This window comes from Pelophylax lessonae (genome assembly GCF_965119305.1).
Source record: "Pelophylax lessonae genome assembly, chromosome: 4".
Lineage (NCBI taxonomy): Eukaryota > Metazoa > Chordata > Amphibia > Anura > Ranidae > Pelophylax > Pelophylax lessonae.
In genome coordinates, this window is record NC_138771.1 from 630,810,334 (window position 1) to 630,836,806 (window position 26,473).

A 26,473-nucleotide genomic window follows, 5' to 3' on the forward strand; every position below is an offset into this window, starting at 1 on the left:
TACACTTTTTAGACCCCCCAGACGCTAAATCCAAAGAAATGTTTTATTTTTTTTTATTTTTATTTTTTTTTCTATTTTTCCAATAATTGGCTCTCTATCAAAAAATGACAATTTTTAAGAACTTTTTTTGTGTGATTCAGTGTCTGAGGGTCTAAAAAGTGTACCTGTGAAGTTTCAGCTCTGTAGCATGTCCAGAACCAGAAAAAAAATTAGAATTAGGGTTAGGGCTAGGGCTAGGGTTAGGGCTAGGGTTAGGGTTAGGGCTAGGGTTAGGGTTAGGGTTAGGGCTAGGGTTAGGGTTATTTTTAGTGCTTAGGGTGCTTAGGGTTAGACTGTTAGTGTTAGAGGCGTAGGGGTAGGGTTACTAACTCTAACTCTAAGTTAGATACTTAGAACTCTAAGTATCTCACCGTAACCCTAACCCTAGCCCTAACACTAAACCTAACCCTAACCCTTGAAGCCCAGTTCCTGTCCCATTTTGATCGGTTCTGGTCTGTTTGCGGTGCGTTAAACGGGGAGTTTGGTCTGTCACTGTGAAGCGGGCGTAACCCTTACACTACCTGATCGATACAACATCATACCTGATCGTATACACACACTGGATGTTTTAAAGCAAGTTATACCAAACAATTTAGGAATGTTAGGTGATTTATTCCCTTTATGGATTAAAACCCGACTCTGCGTCAACTATGTAATTTTCCATGGGAGTTTTGCCATGGATCCCCCTCCGGCATGCCACAGTCCAGGTGTTAGTCCCCTTGAAACAACGTTTCCATCACTATTGTGGCCAGAAAGAGTCCCTGTGGGTTTTAAAATTCGCCTATGGCGGTTCGCCCGTATGCCGGTTCGCGAACATTTGCCGGTGTTCGCGTTCGCCGTTCGCGAACATTCAACTTTATGTTCGCGACATCACTACTCCTAGAGAGAGCAGCATTAGCCCAATGTCTAGAAGACATGGAGCTGTGACCGTCAGTTATCGAAAGAGACATTTTTTTTTAACTTTCTGCTATATAACATTCCCAATTAAAAAAAATGTAAAAATCTAATTTTTTCATCATTTTAGGCCAATTTGTATTCTGCTACATATTTATGGTGAAAGTGTTTATTGATTGGTTTGTGCAAAAGTTATCGCATCTACAAACTAGGGAAAGATTTATGTCACTTTTATTTATGTATTTTACTAGTAATGGCAGCGATCTGCGATTTTTAGCGGGGCTGCGACATTGCGGCGGACAGATCGGACCCCTAACTGACATTTTTGACACTTTGGGGGGACCAGTGACATTACTACAGTAATCGGTGCTAAAAATATGCACTGTTACTGTACTAATGACACTGACAGTGAAGGGATTAACACCAGGGGTGATCAAAGGGTTAAATGTGTCCCTAGGGGTGCTTTCTAACTGTGTGGGGGGTGGGCTTGCTGCAGAAACACAGAGACCTGTGTTCCTAAATAGGAGGATCGCAGGATTCCTGTGTTCATTACTGACAGAACAGCAGTGTGCCGTGTTTACATAGGCAGACCACCGTTCTGTCTCCACGGGGAGCAATCACGCGCGCCCCCACTAGCTGTCGCACGAAGCGATGTACAGCGGGAGAGAGCCGACCTGCAGTATAGGTACGGCGGCTGGCCGGCAAGTGGTTAATAAATTAACCCCTCATTGTGTACTCACATTTCCAGTTATAAGAAAGGAGAACTGTGTGGTAGAAATGCCAACCACAATTTGTGATGTCCAGGAAATTAGTTTTCTTCTTCTTTTTCTTTTTCTTTTTCTTCTTCTTCTACAGTCTAAGACAAAATAAACACAACTGCTCCCTTCTACAGAATCTGCCTTCCAACATGAAAGCCACCCAGGTCCTCCTGTTTTTATTCTTCATCCATGGTGAGTATTAGTGACCTGCGGTTACATACAGCATACATATGCTTGGGTTGTTCTTGGGTTGAAAGGGATTCATGCTAAATTATTTTACTGTTCTATCTGAAAAATCAAAAAGTTGATGAAGAGGAAGGCAAATGGAAAAAGTTGGCAAATCTTCTGAACCTTTTTTCTTTCACAATTTGTTAAATGTAGGTTCTATTTAAACTGCTTGTAACTTTTAACATTTAGTCCACCTTCAAAATTACTAGTTTATTTTTTTAACACTAAAATCAAGTTTATGTTTTTAGTGACAGGTCAAAAGTGTGTTTTCTTCTTACATAACGAGTGTAATAAGAAATGTAAGGATGAAATCAGGGCGGCTAAAATAGAACACGAGAGACATATAGCAGGGGAGAGTAAAAAGAACCCCAAGAAATTCTTTAAGTATATAAACAGTAAGAAAGCGAGGCCAGAACACATTGGCCCCATAAAAGATGACAAAGGAAATATGGCCACTGAGGACAGAGAAAAGGCAGAAGTGTTAAATAATTTCTTCTCTTCAGTTTTCACAAAAGAATCGGGGGGCTACACGAACCTTGCTTGTAAGGCCGAACTAAACAACACACCTCAGGAAGTGCCGCCATGGCTAACAGAAGATAGACTTAGAACTAAACTAAAGAAACTTAACATAAATAAATCCCCGGGACCGGATGGCTTGCACCCGAGGGTTCTTAAAGAGCTCAGCCAGGTGATTGCCAGACCATTATTCTTGATCTTTAAGGATAGTTTACAGACGGGTATGGTGCCAGCTGATTGGAAAAAAGCCAATGTGGTACCAATATTTAAAAAAGGGCCGAGATATATCCCGGGTAACTATAGGCCGGTCAGCCTAACATCAGTAGTCTGCAAAATTTTGGAGGGGATGTTAAGGGACCACATACAAGACTTTAGTAATGAAAACGGTATTATTAGTAGTAATCAGCATGGATTCATGAAAAATCGTTCTTGCCAAACCAATCTATTAACCTTCTACGATGAAGTGAGCTGCCACCTAGATAAAGGAAAGCCTGTGGATGTGGTGTATCTGGACTTTGCAAAGGCCTTTGACACCGTTCCCCACAAACGCTTACTGTACAAACTAAGGAAGGTAGGTATGGACCATAAGGTGAGTACCTGGATAGAGAACTGGCTCCAGGGAAGAGTCCAGAGGGTGATGATTAATGGGAAGTACTCGGATTGGGCGGGTGTGAAAAGTGGGGTCCCCCAGGGTTCTGTACTGGGACCAATCCTGTTTAATTTATTCATAAATGATCTAGAGGAGGGGATATCGAGTACAATCTCAGTATTTGCGGATGATACTAAACTAGGCTTGCCAATATCTTCTATGCAGGATGTGGAAACCTTGCAAGCGGACCTGAAAAAAATAACGGGGTGGGCAACTACATGGCAGATGAGGTTTAATGTTGAAAAATGTAAAGTAATGCACCTCTGGGCCAGAAACCAGAAAGCAAGCTACTCACTAGGGGGGGGGAACCTCTGGGTGAGTCTAGGATGGAAAAGGACTTGGGGGTACTGGTAGACAACAGGCTTGGCAGTGGCATGCAATGCCAAGCAGCTGCAAGCAAAGCCAACAGAATACCGAGATGTATAAAAAAGGGGATTCACTCCAGAAATAAAGAGATTATTATCCCGCTCTACAAGACTCTGGTCCGGCCACATCTGGAGTATGCTGTCCAGTTCTGGGCACCGGTCCCCAGGAAGGATGTGCTGGAACTGGAGAAAGTCCAGAGAAGGGCAACAAAAATAATTTGGGGAATGGAGGACATCAGCTATGAGGAAAGGTTTCAAGCACTGAACCTATTCTCTCTGGAGAAGAGACGATTGAGGGGGGATATGATATCAATGTACAAATACTGTACTGGCGACCCTAGCATAAGGAACAAACTATTCAGAGAAAGGAGATACAAGAAGACACGTGGCCACTCACTAAAACTAGAGGAAAGGCGGTTTAACCTTAAAGTGCGTAAGGGGTTCTTCACTGTAAGAGTGGTAAGGATGTGGAATTCTCTTCCACAAGCAGTCGTATCAGCAGGGAGCATTGATAGTTTCAAACTATTAGATGGGCACTTTAGAGACCACAACATACAGGGGTATACAATGTAGGGTTAAAAGCAAACACACATCATAGGTTGAACTGGATGGACTGATGTCTTTTTTCAACCTCACTAACTATGTAACTATGTAACTTATTGAATTGCTATGAGTAGCACAAATACTTTTTAAAGCGGAATTCCGGCCACAAAAAAAAAATTTCAATGAACATACCCCCGGGACAGTCAGGGCTAGTGCATTCCACAATGGATAGCCTCTGATCTGTCCCGGTTCACACTTACCTTTTAAAAGAAATACTTACTTTTAAAATTTCTTCTCCAGCGCTGCCATCTCAGGTGTGGGCAGCTTGAAGCCAGCGCGATCCTCTTCCGCGTCCTCTTCCATCCTCTTCGGTCCCACGATGCACTGCGCCGGCCCCGCCGTCACTTCCGGGTCTGCAGCTTCATCCCTGCACAGCTTCTGGGCATGCCCAGAAGCTGTTTAGCAAGGTATGACGCGCCTGCACCGGAACTGACGTCGGGGCCGGTGCAGGCTCATTGATTCCTGGGAGCGATGACGTTCAGCTCCCAGAAATCATTGCAAAGCGGAAGTGACGGCGCGGGCCGTGCGGCCTAGGGAGGAAGTGGAAGAGAGGTGAGTATTTTCTTTCTGCAATTACAAGGTAAGTAAAAAAAAAAAAAAACACTAACTACCCATTTCTTTTTCAGGTGAGCTAGAGCAAGCAGATGGTCCAAAATCGACTATGTTGATTTTGTGGCCGGAACTCCGCTTTAAGGAAGTAGAGGTTTGTTTTAAGCAAATTGTTAGGTTTTTCGGTAATATCCCTTTTTTGTTAATATTTGTCATGATAATGTTTCCTTTCCACGTGAGATATACAATGCTTGTCCATTCCTTCTATTCTGATTTGGCAGTAATGTTTACATTTATTAATTGTGTATATATATATATATATAGAAATAGATCTATATCTATCTATATCTATCTATATTTATATATATATATATATATATATATATATATATCAGTTGTGTTCAAAATTATTCAACCCCCAATGCTGTAAAGGGTTTTAGGGAATTTAGTGTACATTTGTAATTGTATTCAGAATGAAATCCTACAAGGACTTCTTAAAGAACCATATGCAACTAAAATGACATCAATTGGTTTTGTAATACAGTAGTAAATGTTTATTTTGTGAATTCTTCATTGACACAATTATTCAACCCCTTAAAGACTACCACTCTGAAGAACAGAGGTTCATTGAAGTGTTTTCAATCAGGTATTGAAAACACCTGTGGATGTCAGGGAGCAGCAATAAAGCCTAATAAGCACCAATTAGGCAGCTTTAAAATGACTGTGATACTCAGCTCCTTCTAGACATTTACTGGTGTGGTTACAAACATGGTGAAGTCAAGAGAATGGTCCAGGAAGACAAGAGAAGAGGTGATTACTCTTCACAGGAAGGGCAATGGCTATAAGAAGATTGCAAAGATGTTAAACATACCAAGAGACACCATAGGAAGCATCATTCGCAAATTCAAGGCAAAGGGCACTGTTGAAACGCTACCTGGTCGTGGCAGAAAGAAGATGCTGACTTAGACTGCTGTGCGCTACCTGAAGCGTAGAGTGGAGAAAAGTCCCGGTGTGACTGCTGAGGAACTGAGAAAAGATTTGTCAGATGTGGGTACTGAATTTTCTGCTCAGAAAATATGGCGCACACTGCGTAATGAAGGCCTCCATGCCAGAACTCCCTGGCGCACCCCCTTGCTGTCTCCAAAGAATAAGAAAAGTCGACTGCAGTATGCCAAAAGTCATGTGGACAAACCACAGAAGTTTTGGGATAGTGTTCTGTGGACTGATGAAACAAAATTAGAACTGTTTGGGCCCATGGATCAACGCTATGTTTGGAGGAGGCCTATGAAGAAAAGAACACATCGCCTACTGTGAAGCATGGCGGGGGGTCAATCATGCTTTGGGGCTGTTTTGCTTCTGCAGGTACAGGGAAGCTTCAGTGTGTGCAAGGTACCATGAATTCTCTTCAGTACCAGGAGATATTGGATGACAATGTGATGCAGTCCGTCACAAACCTGAGGCTTGGGAGACGTTGGACCTTTCAACAGGACAATGATCCCAAGCATACCTCCAAGTCCACTAGAGCATGGTTTCAGATTAAAGGCTGGAACATTTTGGAGTGGCCATCACAGTCACCAGACTTAAATCCGATTGAGAACCTTTGGTGGGACTTAAAGAAAGCAGTTGCAGTGCACAAGCCTAAGAATGTGACTGAACTGGAGGCTTTTGCCCATGACGAATGGGCGAAGATACCCGTAGATTGCTGCAAGACACTTGTGTCAAGCTATGCTTCACGTTTAAAAGCTGTTATAACTGTATATATAGCAGGGACAGGGGAGATGGTTAAAATTGATGGGAAGATGGATGGAGTCAAATACAGGATCATTCTGGAAGAAAACCTGATGGAATCTGCAAAAAAAACTGAGACTGGGGCGGAGATTTGTCTTCCAACAAGGCAATGATCCAAAACATAAAGCAAAATCTACAATGGAATGGTTCACAAATAAACATATCCAGGTGTTAGAATGGCCAAGTCAAAGTCCAGACCTGAATCCAATAGAGAATCTGTGGAAAGAACTGAAAACTGCTGTTCAAAAACGCTCTCCATCCAACCTCACTGAGCTCGAGCTGTTTTGCAAATAGAAATGGGCAAAAATTTCAGTCTCTCGATGTGCAAAACTGATAGAGACATACCCCAAGCGACTTACAGCTGTAATCGCAGCAAAGGGTGGCGCTACAAAGTATTAACTTAAGGGGTCTGAATAATTTTGCACGCCCAATTTTTCAGTTTTTTATTTGTTAAAAAAGTTTGAAATATCCAATAAATTTCGTTCCACTTCATGATTGTGTCCCACTTGTTGTTGATTCTTCTCAAAAAAATTACAGTTTTATATCTTTATGTTTGAAGCCTGAAATGTAGCAAAAGGTCGAAAAGTTCAAGGGGGCCGAATACTTTCTCAAGGTACTATATATATATATATATATATATATATATATATATATTTGTATATGTACACACACTATACACTCTGTATATATATATATATATATATATATATATATATATATATATATATATATATATATATATATACATATATTTATATTGTTTATTTTCAAAATTGTCGCTCATTTTTGGTTTATTGCGCAAACAATAAAAACAGCAGGGGTGATCAAATACCACCAAAAGAAAGCTCTACTTGTGGGAAAAAAGGTCTTTTGTTTGGGAACAGTGTCACAATTGTCAGTAAATAATGCAGTGCCTTATCGCAAAACATGGCCTGGTAATTAACCACTTAAGCCCCGGAGGATTTGGCTGCTCAAAGACCAGAGCCCTTTTTTCAACTTGGCTCTGCGTGAATTTAACTGATAATTGCGCGGTCATGCAATGCTGTACCCAAACAAAATTTATGTCCTTTTTTTCCCACAAACAGAGCTTTCTTTTGGTGGTATTTGATCACCTCTGCGCTTTTTATTTTTTGCGATTATAATAAAAAAATAGCGAAGATTTTGAGAAAAAATGACATTTTCAACTTTGTCTTTTAAAAAATATCCAATATACTCAATTTATGTCATATATTTTGGCCAAAATGTATTTAGCTACATGTCTTTGACAAAAAATGTAAATACTGGAATTTACTCAGCTTTAATTTTTGACTGCCTATCTCATTTCATGAAGTGCTAAAATGGCAGGGCAGTAACCCCGCCCCCCCCCCAAATTACCACTTTTTGGAAAGTAGATATCCTAAGGAATGTCCTGAGAGGCATGTTGAGCTCATTGAATATGTCATTTTTTTGTCACAGGTGTTTGAAAAATGACTAAAAAAAATTTTTTTTTTTTTACACAAAGTTGTCATTGAAATTATATATTGCTCACACATACCATGGGTATATGTGTAATTACACCCCGAAATATATTCTGCTGCTTCTCCTGAGTACAGGGATACCACATATGTGAGGCTTTTTGGGAGCCTAGCTGTGTACGGGACCCCGAAAACCAATCCCCACCATCAAAATTTCAAAGGGCGTACATTTTTCATTGCATTTTCTCACTACCTATAACGGTTTAGGAAGCGCTGAAATGTCAAGATACCACAAACCCCCCTAAATGACCCCATTTTGGAAAGTAGACACCCCAAGCTGTTTGCTGAGAGGCATGGTGAGTCCATGGAATATTTTATATTTTGCCACAAGTTTTGGGAAAATTAAATTTTTTTTTAACACAAAGTTGTCACTAAAATATACATTTCTCACACATGACATGGGTATATGTGGAATGACACCCCAAAATACATTCTGCTGCTTCTCCTGAGTATGGGGATACCCCATGTGTAAGACTTTTTGGGAGCCTAGCTGTGTACGGGACCCCAAAAATCAATCACCATCTTCAGGTTTTCTAATGGCGTACATTTTTGATTTTACTCCTCGCTACCCATCACGGTTTTGGAGGCCCTGAAATTTCAAGATAGCACAAAACCCCCCAAATGACCCCATTTTGCAAATTAGACACCCCAAGCTATTTGCTGAGAGACATGGTGAGTCCATGGAATATTTTATATTTTGCCACAAGTTTCTGGAAAATTACATTTTTTTTTCTTTTTAACACAAAGTTGTCACTAAAAGATAATTTGCTCACAAATGCCATGGGTATATGTAGAATGACACCCCAAAATACATTCTGCTGCTTCTCCTGAGTCCAGGGATACCACATGTGTGAGACTTTTTGGAAGCCTAGCTCTGTACAGGACCCCGAAAACCAATCACCACTTTCAGGTTTTCTAATGGCGTAAATTGTGCATTTCACCTCCGCACTACCTGTCACAGTTTCGGAGGCCATAAAATTTCAAGATAGCACAAAACCCCCAAAATGACCCCATTTTGCAAAGTAGACACCACAAGCTATTTGCTGAGAGGCATGGAGAGTCCATGGAATATTTTATATTTTGCCACAAGTTCCGGGAAATATATTATTATTATTTTTTGTTTGTTTTTTTACACAAAGTTGTCACTAAATGATATATTACTCACACATGCCATGAGTATACAGTGGGGATCGAGAGTTTGGGCACCCCAGGTAAACATTTGTATTAATGTGCATAAAGAAGCCAAGGAAAGATGGAAAAATCTCCAAAAGGCATCAAATTACAGATTAGACATTCTTATAATATGTCAACAAAAGTTAGAATTTATTTCCATCATTGACACTTTCAAAATTACAGAAAACAAAAAAATGGTGTCTTTAAAAGTTTGGGCACCCTGCAGAATTTATAGCATGCACTGCCCCCTTTGCAAGGCTGAGACCTGCCAGTGTCATGGATTGTTCTCAATCATCGTCTGGGAAGACCAGATGATGTCATTCTCAAAGGTTTTAAATGCCCAGACTCATCTGACCTTGCCCCAACAATCAGCACCATGGGATCTTCTAATCAGTTGTCTAGAAAACTGAAACTGAAAATAGTTGACTCTCACAGAGCTGTAGAAGGCTATAAGAAGATAGAAAAGCGTTTTCAGATGTCAATATCCTCTGTTCGGAATGTAAGTAAGAAATGGCAGTCATCAGGAACAGTGAAAGTTAAAGCAAGATCTGGAAGACCAAGAAAAATATCAGACAGAACAGCTCGCAGGATTGTGAGAAAAACAATTCAAAACCCACGTTTGACTGCACGATCCCTCCAGAAAGATCTGGCAGACACTGGAGTTGTGGTACACTATTCCACTATAAAGAGATACTTGTACAAATATGGTCTTCATGGAAGAGTCATCAGAAGAAAACCTCTTCTACGTCCTCACCACAAAAATCAGCGTTTGAACTTTGCAAATGAACATATAGACAAGCCTGATGCATTTTGGAAACAAGTTCTGTGGACCGATGAGGTTAACATTGAACTTTTTGGCCGGAATGAGTAAAGGTACGTTTGGAGAAGAAGGGGCACAGAATTTAATGAAAAGAACCTCTGTCCAACTGTTAAGCATGGGGGTGGATCAATCATGCTTTGGGGTTGTATTGCAGCCAGGGGCACAGGGAACATCTCACGAGTAGAAGGAAAAATGGATTCAATAAAATTTCAGCAAATTTTGGATGGTAACTTGATGCCATCTGTGAAAAAGCTGAAGTTAAAGAGAGGATGGCTTCTACAAATGGATAATGATCCTAAACACACCTCAAAATCCATGGGGGATTACATCAAGAGGCATAAACTGAAGGTTTTGCCACGGCCTTCACAATCTCCTGACCTCAACATAATTGAAAATCTATGGATAGACCTTAAAAGAGCAGTGCGTGACAGACAGCCCAGAAATCTCAAAGAACTGGAATACTTTTGTAAGGAAGAATGGGCAAAGATACCTCAAACAAGAATTTAAAGAATCTTGGCTGGCTACAAAACGCGTTTACAAGCTGTGATACTTGCCAAAGGGGGCAGTACAAGATATTACCTCTGCAGGGTGCCCAAACTTTTGCAGACGCCATTTTTTTGTTTTCTGTTATTTTGGAAGTGTAAATGATGGAAATAAAATCTAACTTTTGTTGACATATTATAAGAATGTCTAATCTGTAATTTGATGCCTTTTGGAGATTTTTCCATCTTTCCTTGGCTTCTTTATGCACATTAATACAAATTTTTACCTGGGGTGCCCAAACTTTCGATCCCCACTGTATGTGAAATGACACCCCAAAATACATTCTTCTGCTTCTCCTGAGTACAGAGATACACCATGTGTGAGACTTTTTTGCAGTCTAGCCGAGTACAGGACCCCGAAAACCAAACACCACTTTCAGGCTTTCCAAGGGCGTAAATTGTTGATTTCACTCCTGACTACCTACCATAGTTTCGGAGGCCATGAAATGCCCAGACGGCACAACCCCCCCCCCCCCCAAATGACCCCTTTTCAGAAAGCAAACACCCTAAGCTATTTGCAGAGGGGCATGTTGAGTGTTTTTCAGATCTCACTTTTTGTCACAAAGTTTTGGAAATTGAAAAAAAAGAGGAAAAAAAATGCATTTTCCTGATTTTTCTTAATTTTTCAAAAAAAAATGAGAGCTGCAAAATACTCACCATGCCTCTCAGCAAATTGCTTGGATTGTCTACTTTGCAAAATGGGGTCATTTGGGGGGTTTTGTGCCATATTGGCATTTCATGGCCTTCAAAAGTGTGATAGGTAGTAAGGAGTGAAATCAAAAATATACGCCCTTAGAAAGCCTGAAGGTGGGAATTGGATTTCGGGGTCCTGTACGCGGCTGGACTGCCAAAAAGTCACACACATGGGGTATCCCTGTACTCAGGAGAAGCAGAAAAATTTATTTTGGGATGTCATTCCACATATACCCATGGCATGTGTGAGCAATATATCATTTAGTGACAACTTTGTGTAAAAAAACAACAACAACAAAATAATAATTTTCCCAAAACTTGTGGCAAAATATAAACTATTTCATGGACTCATCGTGCCTCTCAGCAAATAGCTTGGAGTGTCTACTTTGCAAAATGGGGTCAATTGGAGGGGAATTGTGCTATCTTGAAATTTCAGGGCCTCTGAAACTGTGACATGTAGTGCGGAGGTAAAATACACAATTTACGCCATTAGAAAACCTGAAGGTGGGGATAGGTTTTCGGGGTCCCGTACACAGCTAGGCTCCCAAAAAGTCTCACACATGTGGTATCCCTGTACTTAGGAGAAGCAGCAGAATGTATTTCGGGGTGTCATTTCACATATACCCATGGCATGTGTGAGCAATATATCATTAAGTGACAACTTTGTGTAAAAAAACAAATAAAAAAAAAACAAATTGTCACCTTCCCGAAACTTAGGGCAAAATATAAAATACTCCATGGACTTACCATTCCTCCTAGCAAATAGCTTAGAGTGTCTTCTTTGCCAAATGGGGTCATTTGGGGGAGGGGGGGGTTGTGCTATCTTGAAATTTCAGGGCCTCTTAAACTGTGACAGGTAGTGCAGAGGTAAACTAAGCAATTTATGCCATTAGAAAACCTGAAGGTGGGGATTGGTTTTCGGGGTCCTGTACACAGCTAGGCTCCCATAAAGTCTCACACATGTAGTATCCCTGTACTCAGGAGAAGCAGCAGAATGTATTTTGGGGTGTCATTTCAAATATACCCATGGCATGCGTGAGCAATATATCATTTAGTGACAACTTTGTGTAAAAAAACAAATAAAAATCATCCACTCTTCTAACCACTTGAAAACCAAGCCTTTTCTGTGACTTTTTGTTTACATAAAAAAATATTTTTTTTTACTAGAAAATTACTTTGAACCCCCAAATATTATATATTTCTTTAAAGCAGAGGCCCTACAGAACAAAATGGTGGATGTTGCAAATTTTTTTGTCACACGGTATTTGCGCACAGATCTTCCAATTTCTGCGAAAAAAATATATTTTTTTTAAATTAAATACACAAATACACTATATAATTCCAAATTGTTTGGTAACATTTAAAAGACGATCTTATTCCGAGTACATAGATACCCAACATGACATGCTTTACAAATTGCACACGCCTGTGCAGCGGCAACATACTACGTACATTTTTAAAAGCCTTTAAAAGTCTTTACAGGTTACCACTTTAGACTTACAGAGGAGGTCTACTGCAAGAATTACTGCCCTCGACCTTGCGTTCGCGGCAATACTTCACATGCATGCTGCAATTGCGGTTTACATATGACACTAGACCAACGCTTGTGTGTGCCTTTGCGCGCAAGCACAGGGAGACAGGGGGGCTTGATTTTTTCTTTTTTATGTTATCTTGACACCTTTCCTTTCTTTTTTTAATCATTTTTATTGTTATCACAGTGAATTTAAATATCCCCTATGATAGCAATCTGTAGTAACAGGTACTCTTTTTGGGGTCTTTTAGACTCTAGATCTCTCTTCTGACCTTAACACATCTGACCACACCAAAATTGGTGTGATAAGATGCTTTTCCAATTTCCCAATGTCGCTGTTTATTTCTGGTGAAACAGAAGTCATGGAATGCTCGTAGCTTCTGGTATCTTAGGCCATAGAGATGATTGTAGCCATTCTCATCTCCAATCAGCATTACGGTTAGATAACTGAACCACCGGCTGCACTCTCGGGATAACTGGTGGGACAGGAGAGCCCGAGAAAAACCACGGAAGGCGGCGGAAGGCGGCGGGAGGGTGGGGAGTCCCCTGCTATTGCATGTAAAAGCAGTCTAGCGGCCAATTATCCGCTAGGATTGCTTTTACATGTAAGCTGACCGTTGGCTGTAAAAAAACATACCAAGGTGATGCCTAAATCTGCAGGCATCATCCTGGTATGACCACTCAAAGTCCAGCAACGTACCAGTACATTGCTGGTCCTTGTTTGGCATATAGTGTAGTTTTTTTTTTTTTTTTCATGCAGCCTGTGGGCTGAACGAAAAAAAGAGAACCTAACAGAAATCACCACAGGAATATTGTGTAGTATACACACCATTAACCACCCAACAACCAAACCCACTGATTTAATGGTGGGTATACATGACAATATTCCACGCGTACCTAAAGGTATTTTAACTGCCATGTGAAATCAGCCTACCACAGCTGCTGCCATCAGAGGTATCCATATATGCTGAGCGCAAACGCTGTTTGTGTCAGAATATATAAAATCAGTGTGGCAGCTGACGGCCCGGGTACCTGCAAGAGAAACAGATTAACAGAAGAATGAAAAACAAACAAAGTACAGCAAAAGTACAGTAGGAAGAGTAGAAGAACATAAAAATAACTGACACGACAACTGTTTTTGGCTTTTTTTTTTTTTGTATTTTTTTAACACTTTTTTTGTGAACTGCAATTTTCCAGCTTAGGGTCTGTCAAAATGTCGACAGCCATGGAACATCTTTTGAGACCCTGTGTTTGTGTGCCCTACACTATGTCGTGCTGTACCCTACACTAATACTCCACTAGTGTGTGGTAGCGACGGAAACAGTCCCTGATGCAGAGACCAGGTTGGTCAGGACATTCGGGACAATAATAGCGAGTGTCACCCCTAAATCCGCGCCTGCTACAGACACAACATCTTTGGAAAACGATCAGTGCTGATCGTGCAAACACCGCATTTTGGGAACCCTAAACTATGGGGACGCTAGTATAATTCTGATCAGATATTGATCTGTTCAAACACTATACTAGTAATGGAAGTGTATGTGTGTGTTTGTATATGTGTGTGTGTGTGTGTCGTAATCAAGGGGTTATTTCTAACTATGCACTGGGGATCTGCGCTATCTTAGACTGACGCTAACACTAGCTAATGTCAACTGTGTCACTAATAATAGTGATCAGAAAAAAAACTACACTATAAAAGTGACACTGTGACAGAGTAATGAAGGGGTTAACTGGAGGTGATCAGGGGGATCAGGGGGTTAAATCTTTATTGGGAATGGGGGGGTGGCACGGACCCCAAACCTACTTGGGACAGAAAATAATTTCCTAGCGCTAACTCAAGTCACAATCACACTAATACAAAAATACAGTAAACCACTATATTACCTGTGTAAAGTGTGCAATGTGAAAGGGGGGAAGGGGTTAACTGGGGGTGATCAGGGGGGGGGGTCAGGGGGTTAAATCTTTATTGGGGGGTGTCGGGTATCCTAACCCTAAAAGGAACTGCCGCAAGCGCTAAACCTGGTCCCAAGTCACACTGATACAGGTATTGTATATAGGACACTGCTATATACTGTATACAGTGTGTGTTGTGACAGGGGGTGTAGGGGTGATCAGGGGGGGATCAGGGGGTTAAATCTTTATTGGGGGGTGGCGGGGACCCTAAACCTCCTTGGGACAGAAACGAACTCGCTAGCACTAACTCAGGTCACAATCACACTAATACAAAATACAGTAAAACACTATATTACCTGTTTATTAGTGTGCAATGTGACAGGGGGAAAGGGGTTAACTGGGGGTGATCAGGTGGGGGATAAGGGGGTTAAATCTTTATTGTGGGGTGGCGGGTATCCTAAGTGTAAAAGGAAGGGCCGCAAGCGCAAAACCTGGTCACAAGTCACACTTATACAGATACTGTATATAGGAAACTGCTATATACTGTATGCAGTGTGTGTTGTGACAGGGGGTGTAGGGGTGATCAGGGGGGGATCAGGGGGTTAAATCTTTATTGGGGGGTGGCGGGGACCCTAAACCTCCTTGGGACAGAAACGAACTCACTAGCGCTAACTCAAGTCACAATCACACTAATACAAAATACAGTAAAACACTATATTACCTGTTTATTAGTGTGCAATGTGACAGGGGGGAAGGGGTTAACTGGGCGTGATCAGGGGGGATCAGGGGGGATCATGGGGTTAAATATTTATGGGGGGGGTGGCGGGTATCCTAAGTATAAAAGGAAGGGCCGCAAGCTCTAAACCTGGTCACAAGTCACACTTATGCGGGTATATAGGAAAATGCTATATACTGTATGCAGTGTGTGTTGTGACAGGGGGTGTAGGGGTGATCAGGGGGTTAAATCTTTATTGGGGGGGTGGTGGGGAACCTAAACCTCCTTGGGACAGAAATTAACTCGCTAGCGCTAACTCAAGTCACAATCACACTGATTCAAAATACAGTAAAACACTATATTACCTGTTTATTAGTGTGCAATGTGACAGGGGGGAAGAGGTTAACTGGGGGTGATCAAGTGGGGAATAAGGGGGTTAAATCATTATTGGGGGGGTGGCGGGTATCCTAAGTGTAAAAGGAAGGGCCGCAAGTGCTAAAACTGGTCACAAGTCACACTTATACAGGTATATAGGAAACTGCTATATACAGTATACAGTGTGTGTTGTGACAGGGGGTGTAGGGGTTAACTGGGGGGGATCGGGGGTTAAATGTGTCTATCTAAGTGTGTGTGGGTGTGCTGGTCCAGTACTCACAGTTTTAGATCCGCTCTCTCCACTCAATTAATCCAAAAAGGATTTGGGGAGGAGAGAGAGCGGGTCTTTTCTGTCCCTGTGTTTACATTTCACAGGCACAGATCAGTATCTGATTGGGCAGGACCGATCAACAGGTCCAGACCAAAAATCATTGGCCTGGACCTGATGACTGATCAGTTCTGAACCCAATCAGATCATCATTGATGCCGGGGGCGCGGGAGCGCGCCAGAGAGCGGCAGGAGCGAGCGACGTATAGGTACGTCGCTTTGCCTGTAGGGGGCTGAGTGCCGCAGTATATAGTCGTGCGGTGGTCGGCAAGTGGTTAATATTATAAACACCCCTCATCAATACCTATAATCCATGATTAATAATCAAAAACTCCAAGTGGTTACTGCTAAATATCAAACTACTACCAAAGCAAAAATAAACAACAACAAAAAGGGGGGGGGGGAGAGTAAGGAAAGAGAAGGAAGTAGGGCCATATTACTTCCCTCATAGAATATCCTCACCAGCAACAAGGACCAATCAGATACATTTGGTTAACACAAGTATAATAAAGTCCTAACTTCCTTAATCCGTCACCACTGTGCATCTAGAATAATTCAACCATGCACTCCATCTAGTTTTAAATACTTTCTTTATCGAGCTTATAGTAGCCAAATTTTTTTCCATCTCACACTGCTGGTTAAGCAACATAACAGTGTCGAATGGAGATGGAACATTTTGAGATTTCCACCGTCTAGGTATTGAGAGCTTTGCCACTAACAAGAAATGTATTATTACTACTTGATACTTAAACGGAATCTCGTGTATGTTTAAATGTAGAATCGCTACTTCAGGATTAGGGAAAATATTTTATTCCAAAACGACCTAATAGATTTACATGACCACATTATATGAAACAATGGGCCCTGTTTCACCACAATTCCTCCAGCATAAGGCCATCAGCGAGGGATAAAATTTAGATTGTTTAATGAGAGTTAAGTACCAATAATTCAAAGTTTTTTTTTTTATATAATTCCCAATGATTAATACATTTTGATGAAACATAAGCAAAAGCTTTCAACCAACTCGTTTCTGAAAAAGATTTACCCAATACTTTTTTCCCATTTAACAACAGTAGATACTTTAGAATAAACATTGTGATCATTCAGTATATCATAAAGAGTTGAAATACCTTTGATAGCTAATGCAGTTCCCTGGTAGAGTTTATAAATCGAAGTTTCAAATATAAAGGTAAAGAATTTTTCCATAAGAATGAGTGCATTTGAAGGTAACCTAAATATCCTGAAGCTGGTAATTTATAATGTTGCACAAAATGCTCAAAGGGACACATCTCTGTCTCCTTATACAGGTCTTTCAGACACCTAATACCCCCTTTTAACCACAGCCCTATATCAATACTAAGAATAAAGAAAGAAAGGACCGAAAGAGGGATATGGATTTCACATATCGTCTCTGCCTTAAAGGATGTGTAAAACAGTTCAGCCCAAATAGAATAAACAGCTTGTATTGTAATGGACCGAGAAAAAGGTGGGGCAGCTCCAATTTTAACAGCTATCAGTGATGTCTTAAGGTCCCCCTGAATGTAACAATCAGACTCCAATCCCACCCATATCCTATGCTGCACAGGAGACCACCAATACTTCAATTGGTCTAATATACATGCCTTATAATAGACTGTGATGTTAGGGACTCCCATCCCTCCATGTTTCCTGTGTTTCATCATAATAGCGAAAGAACATCTGGACGGCTTCCCTTCCCATATAAATCGGTTAAAATATTTTTGAACAGAGGAACAATATTGTACTGGTAGAGGGATTGCCAGTGTCCGAAATAAGTAGAGAAGCTTAGAAAGTATAATCATTTTTAAAGTCGCTACTCTGCCAGCTATAGTCAAATCCTGCACCTTTAATCCAGCAAGCTGGGATCTGAACTCATGCTCTCAGTGTTTATAGACAGGAACACTAACCACTAAACCATTGAGCTGAGCATGAGTATTTATTCCCATATTTCAATAGTTAACCACTTCCTTACAGGGTAGTTACACCCCTTCAGTATCCATCCAACAAAATACACTTACTGCAATATGGGTCCTTAGGTATGCCAGCAAACCCCCCCACCCCCAAAAGCAAATTCGGACATAAAGACATGTGGCCCTGCTGCCAGAAGCCAAATGAGCTGCTCTTAATCATCCCTTTATATAATTGGTTAAACTACACCCACCCAGTATAGGAAACGCCCAGCAAAGTAATTAATTGGGTCTGTTGGGTCCTAAACCAAAATCACCAGTTCACTAATGAATGAGTGTTTGGCTGGCCATACATGATCCAAGTTTCTTACAAGTCAACATACATAAGAAATGATTTTCTGAAGACTTTTTCCTTTAGATTTACCAAAACCAGATAATATGAGGTCAAACCTAAACACTTTCAATTTGTATGCAATCTGGCAGGCCCTTGCTCTACATAGAAAAGGTAAATCTGAAGGAAAAAGTCTTCAGAAAATCTTATAGTGTGTATGGCCCTTTAGGCTGGCCATACATGTTCCATTTTTGTTGTACAAATTTCTGATAGATTTACCGTAAACCACATAATGTGAGGTCAGAGCTAAACAATACTTTTACTTACATCCAACTTGTATGCAGGCCTTTGTACTACATACTTGAAGGTAAATTTCAAGAAAATTGGACAGAAAATTGTAAGAAAATTGGATCATGTATGGCCAGCCTTAGTCTAAATGAAAAAGCCACTTTGTGCTCATGCTGAGATTATTGAAAGCATTTCTTATGTGTGTTGACTTGATGTAGTATTTTTATTTTTTTGTTAAAAAGGGCAATGTAGCAAATGTTTGGAGCATGAGCAGCTGAACCCAGAAATCTTTCAGAAACAAAAAAACAATAAAATATATAAATTATATTTTGGGGATTTATATATATATATATATATATATATATATATATATATATATATATATATATATATATATATATATTTTTTTTTTTTTGGGTTGTTGAATTCTGAGTTCTGGGGTTCAACTGCATATGCTCAATCAATTTGCAAATTCTCAGATTTGCAAGCTGAAACATTGCTATTTTTCAGAGTGTAATGTGGCTCTTTATAGGAAGCAACACTAATATGGCTCCCCACTCAACCAACCAACAAATATATTAATTTCACACATATACAATGTTTTATTTTTGGGGAGAAGCCATATTAGTGTTGCTTGTCATCAGTGGCGGCCCGTGCATAGGGGGCACCAGGGCGCCGCCCCCCCTAAAAAAAAGGGAAAAAAATGACAAAAAGAACAATAAAGTTATGAAAAAAAAAATCGGTTCGCCAGGCCTTGGGTGGTGGCTAAAGGGGGGGGGCGTGGGGTTTACGACCCAGAAGAGGCGCCGATTGGCTGCCTTCTGGGGGCGTAACCTGGGCGCAGGAAAGAGCGCTTTGCCACCCCCACCTTCGTGATACCATGGCTGTGATTGGTCCAGTCTCCAGCCTGGACCAATCATCATCCAGGACATCCGATCGCTGACGTCGCAATGGGGGCGGTGCCGGTGCGTGCGTCAGTCACTCACTGTCACCGTCGCTCACCTTCCCGTCGGTTCCCACCGCAGAGAAGAGGCCGAGATGAGGGAGAAGCCGCTCACCTTCCCGCTGCCGCAGAAGAGGACGAAGTATCGAGGAGGGGAGAAGCCGCCACCGGGAGCCGAGCCGCCGCCAGGTAAGTGCATTGGATTGAAGGGAGCATGCACGCTGGTCTCTGCATTGATTGGGGGACAATGCTGTGGGCACTCTGCAATCATTGGGGTACAATGCTGTGGCACTCTGCAATCATTGGGGTACAATGCTGTGGCACTCTGCAATCATTGGGGTACAATGCTGTGGGCACTCTACAATCATTGTGGTACAATGGTGTGGCACTCTGCAATCATTGGGGGACAATGCTGTGGCACTCTGCAATCATTGGGGTACAATGCTATGCCACTCTGCAATCAATGGGGGACAATGCTGTGGCACTCTGCAATCATTGGGGGACAATGCTGTGGGCACTCTGCAATCATTGGGGGACAATGCTGTGGGCACTCTGCAATCATTGGGGACAATGCTGCGGCACTCTGCAATCATTGGGGGACAATGCTGTGGCACTCTGCAATCATTGGGGACAATGCTGTGGTGCTCTGCAATCATTGGGGACAATGCTGTGGCGCTCTGCAGTGATTGGGGACAATGCTGTGGCACTCTGCAGTGATTGGGGACAATGCTGTGGCGCTCTGCATTGAAAGGGGCTCGCACGCTGAACTCTGCATTGATGGGGGCACGGGACAGTGTTCATTGCATTGAAGGGGGCACAGAACAGTGTTTATTGCATTGAAGGGGGCACAGCACAGTGTTTATTGCATTGAAGGGGGCACAGCACATTGTTCATTGCATTGAAGGGGGCACAGCACAGTTGCATTGAAGGGGGCATGCACGCTGAACTCTGCATTGTGGGGGCACAGCACAGTGTTCATTGCATTGAAGGGGGCACAGTGTTTATTGCATTGAAGGGGGCACAGCACAGTGTTTATTGCATTGAAGGGGGCATAGCACAGTGTTCATTGCATTGAAGGGGGCACAGCACAATGTTCATTGCATTGAAGGGGGCACGCACGCTGATCTCTGCATTAAAGGGGGCACGCACGCTGGTCTCTGCATTGAAAGGGGGCATGTACGCTGGTCTCTGCATTGAAAGGGGGCATGTATGCTGGTCTCTGCATTGAAAGGGGGCATGAACGCTGGTCACTGCATTTAAAGGGGGCATGTACGCTGGTCTCTGCATTGAAAGGGGGCATATACCATCTCCTGTACCATGACCTGTGACATGCCTATACCATATCTGTGCCATGCCTATACCATCTCCTGTACCATCACCTGTGCCCTGCCTGTACCATCACCTATGCCATGCCTATACCATCACCTGTGCCATGCCTGTACCAGGACTTCAAAGTCACGCAATTTTTTACTGCGTTTTTTGACGCAAAGCAATACCTATTACATTTTTCTTTTTGCGCCCCCCCCCCCCCCCCCAAAAAAAAATTTTGAGCACCAGCCGCCACTGCTTGTCATATATAACAACAGACAGTTGTAGGTAGTTCAGGGATTTGAACACCCAAATACACTGTTGCATGGCAGATGTGCTAACTACTTGGATATTTTGGTCAGTTTATTTAATCAAGCTCAAGCTCAAGCTCAATACATATTTGCAACATTTTGCAAAACACAATTTACACAAACATAATCACTTTGTTACATTTATTTCATAATATATGCCACTGATAGTTTCTTAGCCTATCAATTTATATTTAAAATACTCATTTTTCACAGAAATAAATGTTTTAAACACCTATATATAATTTCCAGCATGCAGGATTATTTTTAAAAATTTGTTGATTTTATACAGTTTCACTAAACTAGGTTTATTATTTGGGAATTGTGGTCTCTGAGGTTTTTTTTTTTTTATCTTTATACCAAACATACATGCACTGGCACCTTAAAAATTAATATAGTTTGATTTGATTAGTCCATCAAAAAATTTGAATAAATAAAAATTATTTGAGCTTGAATTGGGTCTAAATAGAATATATAGATATAGATATATATCTATATATCAGACGTGGGAGTAAGTCACACATATGCAAGTCACAAGCAAGTCTCAAGTCTTAACCTTCAAGTCACAAGTTACCGTGGCGAAAAGCAAGCAAGTCAAGTCAAGTCCCTGCTAGAAGTCAAGCAAGTCAAGTCAAGTCATTTATTTTGGTAAAGTCACAAATCAAGTCAAAATACTGATCTACCCCAATTTTCACCTTTAAATCAGTTAAAAGTCAGTGGTCAGGAAAGGTTTTGTTTTATTTTCAACATTAACAAAACTGCTTAGTGCTTTTTTCTTGCATAATAAAGAAACACTTTGAATTCCCAAACAGCTCAAAATCCTTTGTCTGGTCATGTTTCAACACCCCAGTCACTAAAAACATGTTAAGTATTTCCATTGTTAAACAGCCGGTGTCCTAAAAATCAGAACACACTGAGGTGTTTTAAGTGACTGTGGTGTCAGAAACATAACAGGCACATTCATTTTGCTTTAACACATCTTGAGAAAATGCAAATATTTAATAACTAAAAAAAGTAAAGTAATTTCGAGTCATATGTCTCAAGTCAAAGTCAAGTCTCAAGTCATGAATACCAAGTCAAAGTCAAGTCGAGTCTTTTATTAGTTTTAGTCAAGCAAGTCTCAAGTCCTAGTGACTCCTAGTCTCAAGTCAAGTCATGTGACTCGAGTCTCCCACCTCTGCTATATATATATATATATATATATATATATATATATATATATATATATATAAAAAACTTTTTTTTTTTAAAGCACAAATCACACATGCTTTAAAAAAATTTCATTAGCCTCAGGTAGTTAAGTGGTTAGCACAGCTGCCGTGCTACAGTGCATTTGGGTGTTCAAATCCCTGAACTACCTACAACTGTCTGTTGTTATTAGGGATGATCGAACGGTTCGGGTCGACCATCGGTTCGCCCCGAACATTGGGTGTTCGAGGTTCGGCCGGATTTAGAACTTTTTGCCCAAAAAGTTTGGAATTCGGCAACCAGAACCGACCAAAATGCAATGCTTCAGGAAATGGGCTTTAAAAGCCCGTGATTGGACCAGAACCATTAGCAAAAGCCAATTGAGGGGGCAGGAGAATGCTAGGAATGTGATTGGAGTGACTAGGGGGTCCCTAGACCAATCATTAGTGAATACGCCCCCCAGTATATAAGATCGCCCCCGCCATATTCCTAGCATTGTTATACTGGACATGGAAGAGAGTGGAAGCAGTTCTGTTAATTTCACTTTAAAAGTGTCATTTAGCTATTTATTAGTGTGAGGAAAGGGATATCTAGTGTAGTTAGAGTGCTCCTTTACACTTTAGTTAGCTTCAAAAATTTAGTTTCTGTAGGGAAAGTGTTAAGTGTAAGGGGACCGTAGTGTAGTGTAGGGTTAACTGGCAGTGACTGCTATGGCAGGGTGACAAAACCCTTCCATAGCAGGGTGACCGCTATAGAGAAATGATCATTTCTCTGAGTTGCTTCGGAACTGGAATATGGCTTCTCACCAGCCAAGCATATAATTATGTGTGTATATATACCACTATACACAAGTTCAGATGTTTTGCCTGCCTCAAAAGAACCCAAAAAAATGCCAAAAAAACGCTAGCGTCAAAAAAAAATGCCCAGGTGTGTTTTTGCTGGCATTTTTTGGGGGGTTTTGGAGGCAGGCAAAACATCTGAACTTGTGTATAGTGGTGTATATACACACATCCATATATTTATATACACAACTAGACATATATAGGTGTGATAGTAGCAGAAATATATGCTTGCGCTAATGAAATCATTTACACTAATATATTTCTGCTACTATCACACCTATATATGGCTAGGTGTCTATATACATATAATTATGTGTGTATATATACCACTATACACAAGTTCAGATGTTTTGCCTGACTCAAAAGAACCCCCAAAAATGCCAAAAAAAACGCTAGCGTCAAAAAAAAAATGCCCAGGTGTGTTTTTGCTGGCATTTTTTGGGGGGTTTTGGAGGCAGGCAAAACATCTGAACTTGTGCACAGTACCACTACACAAGTTCAGATGTTTTTCCTGACTGCAAAGAACCCAAAAAAATGCCTGCTATTAACCCCCAAAAATGCCAAAAAAAACGCTAGCGTCAAAAAAAAAATGCCCAAAAAAACGCTAGCGTCAAAAAAAAATGCCCAGGTGTGCTTTTGCTGGCATTTTTTGGGGGTTTTTGGAGGCAGGCAAAACATCAGAACTTGTGCACAGTACCACTATACACAAGTTCAGATGTTTTTCCTGACTGCAAAGAACCCAAAAAAATGCCTTCTATTAAACCGGCAAGGTGTTACAGCAGCGAAGCCATACTCCTGTGCTGAAAGTTTTCTAATACAAACAATCTTTTTTTTTATGGTTCTGGACATGCTACAGAGCTGAAACTTCACATGTACACTTTTTAGACCCCCCCAGATACTAAATCCAAAGTAAAAATCAAAAAATCTCTTTTTTTTTTTTAATTTTTCAATAATTGGCTTTTTTATCAAAAATGACAATTTTTAAGAACTTTCTTTGTGTGATTTTGTGTCTGGGGGTCTAAAAGGTGTACCTGTGAAGTTTCAGCTCTGTAGCATGTCCAGAACCATAAAAAAAGATCATATAGGTGTTAAAGGAGGGTCCCACATCCCTGTTCTACTGAAAATGTATCTTTTTTTTTTTCATGGTTCTGGACATGCTACAGAGCTGAAACTTCAAATGTACACTTTCTAGACCCCCCAGATACTAAATCCTTTTTTATCAAAAATGACAATTTTTGAGAACTTTTTTTGTGTGATTAATAGTTAATGGGGCATGACCCAGAACCCTAGGCACTTTTTAGGGGCATTTACTGGGTTTTAGGGCTTAAAAATGGTGTTTTTTGATTACCGAAGTTCGGGTCCCATTGATTTCAATGGGGTTCTGAAATCCGGGCCGAACTTTCGGGAAGTTTGGATGTTCTGTCCGAACCGAACTTTTCAAAAGTTCGATCATCCCTAGTTGTTATATATGACAAGCAACACTAATAGGGCTTCTCCCCAAAAATGAAACATTGTATATGTGTGAAATTAATATATTTTTGGGTTGGTTAGATATAGGAAATAACAATAATATATTGTTTTTTGCACACACATATATATATATATATATATATATATATATATATATATATATATATATATATGCATATGCAAAAACCCATATATTATTGTTACTTTCTATATCTAACCAACCCAAAAATATATTAATTTCACACATATACAATGTTTCATTTTTGGGGAGAAGCCATATTAGTGTTGCTATTCATATATATATATATATATATATATACATAGGCAAATCAATAAATAAAACATATATATATACATATAATTAATTTTTGGGCATCTATATATGTATATATATATATATATATATATATATATATATATATATATGTGTATATGGATAGATATAGATATAGATATAGATATATATATATGTATATATATATATATATATATATATATATATTGTGATTCATATATATATATATAGACATACATAGATATGTGCAAAAAAAAAAGATATGTGCATTTCTCTCATTAGCGTCGGAATAGCGCAGTTTTATTAGCAGAATGTATTTTGGGGTGTAATTGCAAGTATGCATATACTGTGTGTGAGAAATAACTTGTTATGACAATTTTGTGTAAAAAAAAAAAAAATGATTTCTTCATTTTCCCCAAGAATTGTGGGAAAAATTACAACTTCAAAAAACTCACCATGCCTTTTACTAAATACCCTGGAATGTCTACTTTCCAAAAAGGGGTCATTTGGGGGGTATTTGTACTGTCCTGACATTTCAGGGCCTCAAGAAATGAGATAGGCCGTCTGTACATCAGGTGTGATCAATTACAGTACATATACTGCGGCGGTCAGCCCCAGCCAGGCAAAGTGACGTATATATACGTCACTAGCCTGTGACCGGCTTGTGAGCCAATAGCGGGCGAGTGCGCGCCCGCTGAGGCGCGCGCCCGCCCCGGCTCGTTCACTGAGGAGTCCGTGCGTGTGACCGGCGGACCCGATGTCCACCGGTCACACTGCGATCATCGGTAGAGAGGGAGAAAGGCAGGCGGCTAATGTAAACAAGCCGCCTGTCATTCTCCCCTGTGTAAAAATGGAGATCAGACGGTTCTACTATGTAGTAGCCATGTCCCATCACAGTTAGAAGCACGCCCCTAGGACACACTTAACCCCTCCCTCTCCAATACAGTTAACCCCTTCCCTGCCAGTGTCATTTTTACAGTAACAGTGCATATGTATAGCACTGATTACTGCAGTAATGTCAATGGTAACCCCAAAAGTGTCAAAAATGTCAGTCAAGGGTCCGATCTGTCTGCCGCAATGTCTCAGTCCCGCAAAAAAAATCGCAGATCGCCGCCATTACTCGTTAAAAAAAAAAACACCAAAAATGACAAAAATCTTTCCCTTTGTTAGTAAACGTGATAACTTGCGCAAACCAATCAAAATATGCTTTTTGCTAATTTTTTTACCAAACATATGTAGCATAAAACAAATTGGCCGAAAATGTTAAAAAATTTTGATTTTTAAATTTTTTTTTTTTTTTTTAATTTGAAAAATATTGATATTTTTGCAAAATTTACGCTCTTTTTTTGTTTATAGCGCATGATCAAAAAATTGCACAGGTGATCAATTACCACCAAAAGAAAGCTCTGTTTGTGGGAAAAAAAGGACGTCAAATTAGTTTAGGTACAGTGTCGCACGATCGCGCAATTGTCCATTAAAGTCACGCAGTAAAAAATCGCAAAAAAACCCCCTGGTCAGAAAGGGGGTTAAATCTTCCGGGGCTTAAGTGGTTAATGATTGGTACCATAGTTGCAGACTCTATAACTTTCACACAAACTAAATT

General features: G+C 40.5%; 1 protein-coding gene across 1 annotated transcript in view; it reads left to right on the forward strand.

Annotated features, from left to right (window-relative positions):
* Positions 1–1,795: 1,795 nt before the first annotated feature.
* Positions 1,796–26,473, forward strand: part of LOC309552861 (uncharacterized protein) — a gene marked incomplete at its 3' end in the record, with an annotated part of 214,407 nt that continues 189,729 nt past the window's right edge. Inside the window, exon 1 of the mRNA XM_082253772.1 lies at positions 1,796–1,883. Coding sequence (XP_082109898.1) covers positions 1,841–1,883 — 43 coding nt within the window. The 5' untranslated portion in view covers positions 1,796–1,840. The remainder of the gene's footprint in view (positions 1,884–26,473) is intronic.